Source organism: Lytechinus variegatus, chromosome 5, assembly GCF_018143015.1.
Source record: "Lytechinus variegatus isolate NC3 chromosome 5, Lvar_3.0, whole genome shotgun sequence".
NCBI lineage: Eukaryota > Metazoa > Echinodermata > Echinoidea > Temnopleuroida > Toxopneustidae > Lytechinus > Lytechinus variegatus.
The window spans coordinates 10,869,854-10,883,290 of NC_054744.1; the positions used below are offsets into that span (position 1 = coordinate 10,869,854).

The 13,437-nt window shown below is 37.3% G+C and overlaps 1 protein-coding gene across 1 annotated transcript; it reads left to right on the forward strand.

Moving 5' to 3' along the window:
- Window positions 1-1,442: 1,442 nt before the first annotated feature.
- On the forward strand, window positions 1,443-8,038 carry LOC121415315 (cyclic AMP-responsive element-binding protein 3-like protein 4). Its single transcript, XM_041608494.1, has 9 exons — window positions 1,443-1,591; window positions 2,104-2,349; window positions 2,864-3,176; window positions 3,845-3,933; window positions 4,760-4,849; window positions 5,287-5,462; window positions 5,751-5,835; window positions 6,236-6,326; window positions 7,408-8,038. Exons 2-9 carry the CDS (start codon window positions 2,155-2,157, stop codon window positions 7,749-7,751), a joined length of 1,383 nt encoding a protein of 460 aa, XP_041464428.1. The 5' UTR covers window positions 1,443-1,591; window positions 2,104-2,154; the 3' UTR covers window positions 7,752-8,038.
- The last annotated feature ends 5,399 nt before the right edge of the window (window positions 8,039-13,437 follow it).

Here is a 13,437-nt window from a genome sequence, read left to right on the forward strand (position 1 = left end):
ATTTACCGCCCCCTCAAAAATGAAATCCTGGCTACGCGGTCTTCCACGCTAACTAAAAGAAAAAAAAACGATAGAAAGAAAATGAAGGGAATAAATCCAATCTTGAACAGTAATTCTAAATGCTCAGTCATCCTACATTATACTCACAGATCGTCCTGTCAAAATTGTATTATTCATAGCATTGTTTTGATCAAATAACACCCCCCCCCCCCTAAAAAATGATAAAATAGGGGGTTTTGAAAACACAAGCTTTCATGCGAGCAGATATAGCACTGAACGTATGCAGATCCAGGGTGCCAAAGGGATCCCCCCCCCCTCTTATTGGCGGTGCAAAAATACCCGGGGAATAAACAGGAGAAGAAAGAAGAGGAGAACTTGAAAAGGAAGGAAAAGTAAACCGAGGAAACAGAAAAGTGAATGGAAACAAGGGGAGCGGAATAATTGGAAAATAATAATAAAAAAACAAATATATTCAGGTCATTTTTATAAAACTAAAACAATCTGTGCTCGCATTGCCTTGAGTGTGATGATTATCTGTCAAAGATGATAAAACAAGGGGCGTAAAATAGTTTTCATGTCAATATGCACAATTTGAACTCGCATTTCCAGTTTTCTTTATTCAATCGAGATACGCATCCCGTTAATTTTTAAAATAGTGCTGAATATATAGAGATACGCATCCCGTTAATTTTTAAAATAGTGCTGAATATATATTCTTTTTTTAAATAAAAAAAATAAAATATCAGCTCGCGCTAAGCGCTCGATCGCATTAGGGCAACACCCATACACACAATCAGCTAATAGTCGCTGGATCGGGATCCCCCGACCCCCCCCCCCCCCCCCGAAAGCTGGATCCGCCCACGGCAGCCTACTCTAAAAAAAAAAAAAGAAAGGAAATGTCAATTGTACAAAATTGCCAAAAGCATGGGACATCCGAACTGGCTTATTTGCCTCCCTGGTTAGCCACACCCCCACCGCCTTTAACCTGACGTGTCCAATCGTTTATTGGATGAGTATGACCTAAGGAATTTACGAGGTAAACCCCCGCTATTTGGGTTTGTTTTGGTCCGCAACCGATTGCGACTGTCAATAAACTAGACTGTTGTATTATCTCTCAACTAGGTCCGTGCAGTAAGTGCCTACATTTATTTAAATAATGGGACTCAGTCTATTCGACTTGTGACATGAATTAGTCTGACAACGAGGTGCTTTAAAAGTTCATGGTTGAAAAGCATACTAAAGTATTGTCTTAGTATATTCATAAGAAGCTATTAGCATATTTAATTAGTAATCAAATTAAATAAAATACAAAGTATGATTCGAATAACTTTTTAGAGTTTTACTTCGTCGAATCAATATCGTGATTGAAGTAAGGAGTTTATGAAGCAGCAACTACGTTCACGACGTCAACTCTGCCACGCTGGAACCTGACGCAATAATCTATTTTTAGAATGCACAACCTACATTCGGTTTACATGGGATTTCATTCAGCAAATTGACACAGACGTTTGAGGTTGAATTTCTAGTTTGCTGTTCAAATTCTGTTAAAGGAACGTGGGACTACTATTTCATTCATCGATATAGATTGCTGGTACGTTGTTACAACAATTGATATGTAGTTAGGATATAGAATTACGCAAGAATGTGAAGAAGTTGTGTGAAACTGTGAAGTGCAAGTGCAAGTGTGATCGATGACGATGTGCCGCCGGCGCGGCGGTGGTGCACGATGATGGCAAAAATAATTATTAATGTTGATGCAAATTGCAATTTTGCCTTGGCTTGGCAGTTGCCACAGGTCTTGTCTTGATCTTGTGGGGTTTTGCCTTTGCTTCACATTGTTTGGCTTGGCCTTGGCATGCTTGGCAATTCATGAATATGATTTCAATAAGCAGATGAGTTTAGTTATTGACTAAATAACTGAATCAGATACGGTACGTAGCTCATGCTGCAGCTAGGACATCCTGACATCATGGACATAAACATAAACAATTAATTATTTATGTTCATTATTATCCTTCCTGGATTTTATTTTTTTAAACTGACAATTGACATTGATTGTCATCCAGATTATGTTATTTCATTCCCTTTTCTCCCTGTTGGCAGTGCTTCTCTGAATCGAGTGATCAGAAACCTTGGTGATTGGACTAACTAGCTATGTCTACCAGTATAGAACAGCTGGGACAAATGTCTCAAAATAGACAAGAAAGATTATCAACGTCTGAGGACTTGGACCTCTTGTTTGACGGCAAAGATCCGATCCTCTCAGATGAGATGATCTTCAGTTTAGACATGATTCAAGACTGCCAAGCCCAAGATGGAGGTCTGTCTTTCTCAAACTCTTTTGACTTGGTAAGTTAGCAATCTCATCATCTTTTCTTTCTCATAATCAGCTAGAATGACCAAGAAGACATGAACATTCAGGTGTGGAAAAGACTCATTAATAGATAGACAACAACTTCTGATCTTGAAGTCATCGACTACAAAAGTAATAAATGTTTGTTACATCAATTCACGGTTAAACTCTTTAAAAAAATTCACTTGCTGGTAGTTTGTGAATACTTAGTACATTTAATTGTGAAACAGTGCCATGATTTATTGTGAGGTTGTGCACTACTGTTAACCTCCTTTTTGTGCATAAAGAATTGCACAGGATGGTAATGGTAATTTGTGAGTGAGTTTCAATCAAAGTCAAACATTTTTTCAAAAAAATTAGTCAATATTATCTTCTAGAAATAAATATATTCTATTTCATAGTTGATAATGAAGGAAATGCCTGTAGCTTTTGTTGTTTGGTAATTTTGAAATGATAATGCTGACCTTTCCAACATTGTCATAATTTGCATCTTTACTTATTCTCTACCAGACTGATACTGATATTCTTGAGGGCCTGATGACGGCCGAGGAGACAGAGACAAGCGTCCATTCCGTCCCTTCCCCAGACTTCCACCTCAGATCGCCCCAAAACAGTGACAGTGGCATTTCAGACGACCAGAGGTCACCCGCCAGCAGCCATGATGGTGATGGTCATGTGACCGATGACCTGACCCTTGACATGGTGGACATGTCCACTTTCCTGGTGGGTTCAGATGCGATGTTGACCACGGACACCGTGTCCTCTACGACCGTAGATAGCATCAGCGCCAGCATGGGTAGTCCAGATAGCTTCACAGATGCAGGTAAGGAATTCATCACTGATGATGATGAAGATGCTTTCTTCTTGAGTACATCCCTCTTTTAGACTAATGTCGTAGTTAGTGCTCTATGGTTTAAAAGGTGCAGTCGCAGGAACACTTGTCAGCACTGACAACAAGCTGCCATTGTTGACTCTCAACCAATCTAAATGCAAGGGTTCCACACTAAATTGTTGCGGGTTACTATCAGTATTTAGTCAATGCTGACAGCTGTCATGAAGCACCCTCCAGCCAAGTGTTGGTTTGAATGACAAACTTGTCAGAACATGACCTCCAACTTATAGTATCAGGTTGAGTGACTGAATGAACGGGAACCACCCATTTTGGCATCAAGCCAGAAAATGTATCTAGCCTACCCTAAATAGTATTACCAAATATGAAGTTTGCAACCCTAAATTATGTTTCTCCATGACAATGAAAGGTACCTGTATTTGATTTTAACCCTTATATCGAAATTTAATACTGGATGTTGACTCAGGTTGAAAAAACACCTCTTTTTGAAAAAAGACAATATGTTAAAATGAGACTCTATTTAATGCTATTGTGGATTATGGTTGTGTTGCCAGTGATAAGTTTTTCTTTTATGTATTCCTTATGTACAGTGTACATTTAGATTATTATGAAGTTGTGTTTGTAAATCTTTTCATCAACAGCTTTTACCAGCTCGCTCTCGTCATCCCCTACCAGTACCAGTAAGAACATCTTGCCAATGACACAGAAAGACGTTTCAAGCTCAGAAAAGGTGAGGCATATATCCAAACATTTTGATCCATGAAGTAAATGGAAAATGCTTTTAACTGAAGCTGCTATTGGGATTAAACTAAAACATAGTGAAGTATTTATCATCAGAAATGATTGATGATGATAAACAAAGGCTTGTATATTATGACACATGGTGAAAAATGCACAACATTTGTTGTAAGAAAAAAGAATCAAAGAAAGTTGCAAATGCTTGTCATCTTGCTACCTGGAGACAGTTCTGAGACTAATCAAATTTAATGGGGACAAGATGACTCAAAAACTATATTTTCACTTTTTATTATTATTAGTATTCCTGACATGATGGATATCCTGAGTTTGTCTATGCTTCTTGGAGGCTCAATTTAGATATATGGCAAATTTGATCACCATGTAACTTTGTCACTCTCATGTCTGATTCAGGCAATTCATGGTGATGGTGATTGATGAAAATCACTTTGTTCTTTAATGAAATCTTTTACTGAAAAATGCCTAAAAATTGAAGGAATTTTCAGTTTTCATTTATAAAGGCATACATGTTTAGTTCAATGAGACGATACATATACATCACGAAAAAAATGATGGCAGGCTCATAGCAATTTTGCCCCAAAATCCTCCAAAAGAGCCCTGGAATTTTGTTTAGAGAAAGAGCCCCGAAAAATCCCCATTCACTGATGTTTTAACACTTATCTAATGTAGCAGATGTTATAGCCAGTAGGTTGTAAAAAGTAGCTACCAAAATAAAAAATTTGCCTGTATATATTATGATGCCGGTTCCTTGTTTAGAGCAACATTGAAACTTTACTATTTTCTCTTTTTTTTCATTTCAGCTTCACCCAATGCTTGTCTTGACTGACGAGGAGAAGAGATTATTGAAAGAAATGAGCGTCACTCTCCCGACAGATGTTCCTCTTACGAAGGTAAATACCACCCCAAAATCAATCATTTGATATTTGTGTAAGCTGTCTATGTCAGTGCTCTCTTATATTTAGGGATGTTTCATAAAACAGTATTAAATATACCTATTTTCTGATCATATTGTATTTCAAAATATTGCAGAATATTCTCAATAGGTACATTAATAAAAAAAGCAAAAACCGAAACCCGATTGAAATAATTTCTTGCTCAAATCAATAATGATGATAATAGTAATACGAATAATGAATAGATAAAGATGATATAATAATAACGATGATAATATTAGTAATAATACAGTACATCTATCGTGTGTAATAGTCAATCTCACAGGTTTCACAAATTTATTACTCATTTACATATGAAATTAAATGATTTCTTACTTTGAGTTTCAATCTCCTGACCAGATCAATATTATCTTGAAAACCTTTTCTATGAACAGGAGGAGGAGAGGAGTCTGAAGACGGTGAGGAGAAAGATCCGCAACAAGGCGTCGGCCCAAGAGAGTAGGAAGAAGAAGAAAGAATATGTGGATGGCCTGGAGCATAGGGTCTCAATGTGTACCAAGCAGAACAGAGAGCTACAGAAGAGGGTCCAGGAACTGGAGACAAACAATCAGTAAGTCTGTCCAGAAGACTGCATTGGTTTGCTGTCCTGGGAAACAATGACACAGCAGCTGGGGGCAATTTAGCCCCTGAAATGCTCAATAGAGCCCTGTAAATCCCCATTCATCGCAATGTTAATCAAAGCTTATCTAATGTTGCAGATTTAGGTAGTAAGTTGTGAAAGGTAGCCCCCAAAAATTCAAATAAACTCTTTGTAAGACGGGCCCCTGGTATGAAATGTGTCCACTCCTAGAAGTATAGCCTTCATTTGAATTTTCATTCATCTGTTTTCTTTTTGTAGATCACTTCTTAGCCAGCTTAGAAAACTTCAGAACCTTGTTGCCAAGACCACAAGTAAAACAGCACAGGCCAGTACATGTATTATGGTAAGTTGAAAGCTTTTTGGGGGGGTACTCTTCCCGCCCATCCCACATGTAAGCCGTCCTGCAGAGTATATTTGACAGAGACTTGAATTTTCAGTTATCCAGTTTGGCGCGTTTTCCACCTCTCATATCCGCCTCAAATAATTCGGAAGAGTAACTACACTGTAGTATATATAGGCAGTAGTGTATATATTGTCACCATCATCATGAATAATTTTGTTGGTTTTGTTATTATTATCATTATAGCTTAAAATTGTTATTATTGTTGTCATCATCATTATGATTATCAGTTTCTGAAAAACTGTTTGGTGCTACAAAGTCTAAAAGGGACTCTTACTATTGATAATACTGTTTTTTTTTCATTTTAATCCATATTTATTATTTAATGTTTCTCTTCATGCAGGTTCTGTTGATGTCCTTTGCGCTGTTGGTAGCACCAAGGTACAACCCATTCAATGGAGATTCAGCCGACCTCGGCTCCTCTCCTGTCAAAGGTAAGCATTCATTCCCATGCTGGTCATACAGCTAATGGGTGTTTCAGAAAGATGTTGGTATGTCACGTATGACTTTTGAACGACTGGTGATACCTTCTTGTGCTCCATGTAAATGAATGTGAAGCAGATTATTAGCACCCCAGAAGGTGTCACCATTCATTTACAAAGTTATGTGTAACTTACGAGTGGCTTTATGAAACACCCCACTGGAGAGCATTTCATCAATACTGTCAGATCTGGGGGCTGTTTCATAAAGCTGTTCATAAGTTAAGAGTGACTTTAAGAATGTCTGGTGATCCTTTATTGTGGTAAATGATATTCACCATTTAATGTTCATTCAGGATTATTTAGGGATAATAACATGGGCGTCAGCACAGAGGATTATCTTTTGTTTTTTGGGGCACATTGACAACCCCCCCCCCCCGAAACATAAAAGATAACCCTCTGCGCTGACAGCCATGGCGCAAAAGGAAGTTTCACAGTAGTTTATGCAGACTTCATCTCTTGGTTATGCTTGATCCAGCGTATGATTTTGTGAAATTATCCAATTATCAATCTTCGCTTTTGTCACAGCATGCTCAATGAATGCCTGTGACCAAGGTTATTACATTCATCTATGTAACTTAACTTGACTAGTGGGATTCCTTAGTGCTGTTTTAAAAGCAGCATTGACATGTCACTTATTTTGCACATGTATTATGCAGCTTACCTTGAAACAAGAGATCAAGGTAAATGCCAGTTTTGGTAACGATATCAAAATGAGTTCGTACAGAATCCAATTAAATGACCACCAAAGTGTCTGTTTGTATAAATAAAACATATGTGCCTAAGGATTCTGGAAGAAATTGTGTAATTGCTGAGAAATCAGCAAATAAGCACAGGATTCGGGTCAAGCGTCGGGCCCGACATTCAAAGCAATTATTATACACTGTCCCACGTGCGCTTCTCTATGTTGGTGATCTTCAGTGAGAACATTTTTCAGCGTAGATTTCAAGATATCACAAAGTTCAGTTTATGTAACTGCACCAGATGATCAATATCCCACTTATCATTGACAATGTGATTATTTTTTTCATTTCAGGATCATCACGTACACTCATGAACATCCAGGAACCCACCGAGTTTCCGATGAGTGAAGACATCCCACAGAGTCATTCGCCGAAGATCTTCGTTAGCTCACGCAACGCGCTAAACACATCACCTGCTTTTGACAATGATGAGCTTATGGAAGAAAAGCACGGAATGAAGGACTCTGAGATTTATCTATCGCCGGTAGCCTTGGAAACGGAAGAACGTGCGAACAGATCGGACGTGCATACAGTGGAGCTGGAAGCACAGCAAAGTCAACATTCGGAAAACCAGGTGGATCATTACACGACAACGGTTGCTAAGAGAAAAATACATGTGGTCAATGACGAGATGTAGCCCTTGAAAGCCGAATGAAACATTTGAGACTTTCTGATATTGACAGCTAGATGAAACTATCATGTAAGTTTTACACGGCAGGACAAAATAAACTTCACTGGATAGGACTTGCCAAAAAACCATATTCCATGAAGGTTTTAACATTTGTTAACATGTACTTTCACACATTCAAGATTGTTTGAGGAAGGATTCTTTGTGATAATCCATGATTTTCTGGGCCCCGTCTTACAAAGAGTCACGATTGATCCAATCAATCGTAACTCTATGGAAATCCATCAGTGTCATATTTTTTCTACAGGAAATATGCAAAATGTCCTTTGTAAACAAAGGAGAACCCACCACATTGTCAAGAAATCAATTAATGTACGGATATACAATCATATCTAGAATTTTTTTTTAACAAACGTGCATTTTATATGTTGACTTTGCTGGCTTTCCATAGGTGCGATTGATCGGATCAATCGCAGCTCTGTGTAAGACAGAGCCCTGCTCTCACAAATTTGTGATCAGGGTCTCCATCCATGTTGTTCTTCTGTTGACCAGCTCATGATATCTCAATAAAAAATGGTCGGCTTGGAAAGGCCATCTGTCTGTTGAGACCAATTTTAGAGGTTCCCTTGGGTTGAGCTTTACAGCTGGTGGGTGTTTCCGACTGGTGATCATTTCTTGTGGTAAATGGTATATACCAAATTGTTAATTGGCGATGGTTTAGTGTTTAAGAAAGGATCACCAGTCGTTCTTAACTTACGAACAGCTTTATGAAACGGCCCCCTGGTCTCCAGTCCCCTCTTGGGCAAATAGTTGCATTTTATCACAAGCCCTGGAGATCTTCTTCTGATCGATTGTATCTCAAGTTGCAATTAATATCAACTCTTTTTGTACAAGGGTCCCAGATCAATGAAATCACTGTAAGTTACATACATTCTCAAGCAAAGATGTAATATTTTGTCAAAATGCATTAGTTCATTAATCACATGTAACAATCTGATATGGAAACAAAGTTCCTCTGCAATAGTTGTGAAACTTGAATTTTTAGGATGACCCCATATAAACTTCTGAAGCTGTGCAAGTTGAGTAACCAAGCAGTCTTGGAAACATTTAATTAAGGGAAACTTCTTTTTCACCTTGATCTAAAGTTAAGTCTATTTGGTTTTAAGTTTTAATGATCATGAAGTCGAAGCAAAGTCTTTGAACAGATTATGCAAAGCGTGATATGATAGTTAAATACCTCTTTCTAGTGGGTTTAAGATATTTGGCTTTGGCAGAATCGTCTCTATACAATTCACCATTTCACCCTAATTTTGTAAATATTTTTTTTTAATTCCTAATGTGCAATTTCTTGTCATTCTGCTTGGCCCTGATGATAAATTGTCCCCCTTGGACTAAATGGAAGAGGCCCAGCTTTACTCAGAGATATATCAATACTATACATGGTGTAAATAGTTGTATATATTATCTGTATATATTGATGTTGATATATTTTGCTACAATGTGAAACCTATATAATGACTATTGACTAATTTTATATGATATAAAGGATAGATATGTCCACTCGGAAAACTAATAAAAAAAAGAAGTATTTTTTGAAGAATAGGAATTTCATTGGCACAGTAATTGTCAATTCTGGGATATAACTTTCTTTCGGCACTTGAATGCTTTTGCTTATCAGTACTGTCATGTCTGCACAATGTCTAGAAAGTTTGCCATCTCGGCCCAAGAATGGTTTCCCTATGTGCGTGCATAGTTATGAAAATAAATAATCTAAATTGTTATACAGAAATTATGTTTTTCAACATTTACCATTACACAATTTTGTTTGCAATGAAAGGCAATTATGATAGAATAATCCTTATTGGTCCCTGGACAGTGTCTTGAATCAAATGACCATGCACCAATGATCATGATTGGTCATCGCCATGAATGTAATGTTCTTTCACAGTGTAGTCATGGTCAACGGTAATGCTGTCTCTAACTCTTTCAAATGACCATCAAGATATCAATTCAAAATAATGTGATGATGCATAATGTCATTCTGCTTTCCAGTCTCAAGTCCCGTTAATATTTCCATCATGACACCTCATTTTCACATTTTGTTTTTCAGGAAATGTATTGTAGGAAACGTTTTTGTACAAAAAAAAGAGATTTTTGTCAATTAAATCATGGATGTAACTACATTTCTAATTTCTGGTATATCTGTCATTTAATTTTGTCCTGGAAAATGTTCTTGACAAGTGTTTCCTTCTGTACTATTTGCATAAAAGTTCCTCTGTGCATGGATCATTAATGAGCTTTCGATGTTTGCGGTGCGCTTGTCCGAAAACAGAGTCACTGAGCGGATCAAAGCGTGTTGCGATGTGATATATAAAAACACAAATTTAGAAAGAGAAATCAGAAAAAGCCCATAAGTATTTATTTCACTTGTCTGTTCTTTAGTACAAAAACGAAATCACAACACACTTTCCGCTACTGCAAACATCAACTTGCCGTCGTCTCTCAGATTTCTGATTTGCTTTTTGTTCATCAATATTAAACAGCGCTATCTATCTCAACAAAATGTTTAAAGCACCATATTTCATAATTATCTTGATAGAATTCAAAGTAAACCACCATTCTAGCATGTGTCGATCGGTTTTCATGGTCGGGGGCCGTTTTGTTCTCTTGTGAGGGATATTCTTTAATTTTTTTTCTAAATTTTTTACAGCTTTCTATTTTTTTTTTTAGTTTGGACGGTGGCGTAATATGAGACTTACGTTTGCGGGGCAAGACATGACATAAAGGGCTAAATTAATTTCAAAATGCTGTGAGCGAGAAATATGAGTCCAAGCCAAATATATCCTCTTAACCCTATCTAGGCGGGGGGGGGGGGGCTCGGAGACCCCCCTCTCAACGAATCGCGGGATATTTTCGCCGCGCAAATTTTTTTGACCGCGCCGCTCGCTGACTTTTTACTTTTAAGTCTTGCGCAACTTGTGAGACCAATTTTGCGTCACCCGGGTCCCGGGTACGTGGTTCCGAAATTACAAAACATTATGTAAGTGCATGTCAGACCAAAAATTGCTCAAAAACGTGGTTTTGTGTACAGTCAATGCAAATTTTGTTTTCAACCAAAATTCATAAATGTATGATTATTTTTAGTTTTCCTGGTCTAAATGTATTTATTTTATGCTTTTTATGATCCAGAAGAATCCCCACCAAATTTCATTGAAAAACAATGAAAAACAAAAGGTCAAAAAACAATATAATACATAAGAAAATAATTTTCCACAATTTTTTCATGTACACTTGCTAAGAACACCACAAAGAGTTTCTATACCAAAAATTGGTTCATTTGGAGCTTTATTTAGGGAGTTAGAGGAAAAAGTATGATTTTGCATACTAATTACGCATAAATTAACATAATCACTTAATAGCGATTCGCATGAAAAAATTTACTATACAAATTTGTAGATATGTCCTAGGCAACCCGCGTGCAAATTTTTGATGCGGTCGACGGTCGAGATCTCATGGGGGGGCTGCGGAGGCCCCCCGGCCATATGAACTCCCAAAATACCCCGGCAAAATTTTCCAGTCCCTTGTCCCCCTATCTTTTGGGATTGGGAGAGACTTCCGCCCCTGGGAAAGCATGTTCTGATTTTGTTTTTGATTTTAAAAAAAATTAAATAAAAAAAAAAATCTAGAATGAGAAATCAGAAAAAGCCGAAAAGTATTATTTCTTATTTCAATTTTCTGTTTCTGATCTTAAAAAACGAAATCACAACACGTTTTTCTCGTGATTTCGTTTTTGTGTTTTCAAGAACCAAACCCCCGCGGGACCAAACCACGCCCATGGTCGGTGTATCGGTAGTTCCCATGCCTGGCAGATACGGTCCTAGGCACCAAATCCGCCGGCGGATCGTGTTCTACTCCGGCGGATTCAGTACCAAAAATTAAGGGCCACTCTCTTCGGAAGATATCGTTCTTGCGCTATCGCGATATCCTTCATTCACATACGTCTCAGTAGTAATCAAATAACATGCATTTCATTTGTTGATTTATTTTATACCTATTGCAGTATAGGGATTTTATAGGGATAAATTGGTTACAATATGCATCAATTATGATTGATACAGAGTGTTGAATAAAGGCAAACAATGGCATTTTTGATAATTAAAATCAGGATTTTGTAAGCTTTCTAAAGGGAAGAATGTATAATGATCTCTGCAAATGAAATTCTTAATTTGGGAAACTCCAATGTATTACTATTATTTCCTCCACATTTTCTCGCATATTTTTTCTCTCTCTCCATCCCCTTCCTCTTTCTATTTCTCCCTTTTGCTGCTATATATCGCCCCAGCGACAATAAAGGAATGACACTTCACTCACAATAGTTGTATAATAATGTACCTCAATTTACTAGTATTAGGCAGCTCATGACTTCAACCGCGGCGCCGACAAGGGGCGCATTATACCGTCGTTGCATTAACACTAAAACTAATCCACCACAAGGTGGCGCTATAGCACAAACAACAAACATCTGATTCAGTGGTGCAGATATATTCATAATGTGCCAGAAATGTTAGGAAACTAGGCAAAATGAGCAGGGACAGAAAGAAAGGCAAAAAATAAAGAGATGAAAACCAGGAGGGGGTATAGTAAGAGAAACAAAAGATATAAAGGAGAAATTATATTTCACTAAAGATCCCATACTTATTGATTTTAAAATTAGATGACTGAGAGGTAGCAGGGAGCACCAAACAGTAGGCCTACGTGGCGTATCTAATTAATTTTGTCAGGGTGAAATTCCGATCCCCTTTAATTAATTCAGATTCCTTAACAAAAATGTTGAAAAAAATGAAAATAAAAAATTACATGATAAATTAAAAATAGGCCTACAATAAACTACATAAGAAATTAATCGTGTTTTCCTAGTTTGTTGGTCAAATTTATGTTTTCACCAAAAATAAACATTCTACAAGCAATCACATGAGATAACAGCACAACATATTTTCATACACTAATTTGCCACATTTATTTTGAAATATGAAGTTTTAATTTGTTGAAAGTTATCTAAAAATTTGTAGTTTCAAAAGGCCTATGGGGTGCAAATTTTCGCCAAACATTCTGGCAAACTGACATTAATATACGCCTCTGTGTTCCTCAAGATGGCTGGCTCACTTCCGGGAACAGGGTTGTCATATTTTATTGGCTCATTTTTCCAGCATCTATCCAGGGCAGATTTAAAACTGTGCACACTTGGGGCAGTGACAACTTAATTATTTAGGCTATTCCATGTCTTACGTATTCTAACATATTCTGGGTCTTTGGCCTCGGTATGAACATTTTTTTACTGTGACCTCTGGTATATGTTCACTATATTTTTCTTCTAGATTAAGTCTTGTACATTGATCATAATCATTAGTGTTTATATGTTTCAATCATATCACCCCTAACTCGTTCGCAGAGTTGGTATTTTTAGTCGTTAGTGGGACTAATTTTGTTGCCCTTCTTTGTACGTTCTCTAATGCATGTAGATGTTTCTTCAGTACAAGATTTCATACAGCATGGGCATAGTAATAACAATTCACAAAAAATGATGAAAATTTCATCAAAATCTGATAATAATAATGAATAGCAAAGTTATGGCGTTACGCGTATGTGCCAGTATCTGCCGTATCCGCCGGTGGAACTAAATCCGCCACCACACCTG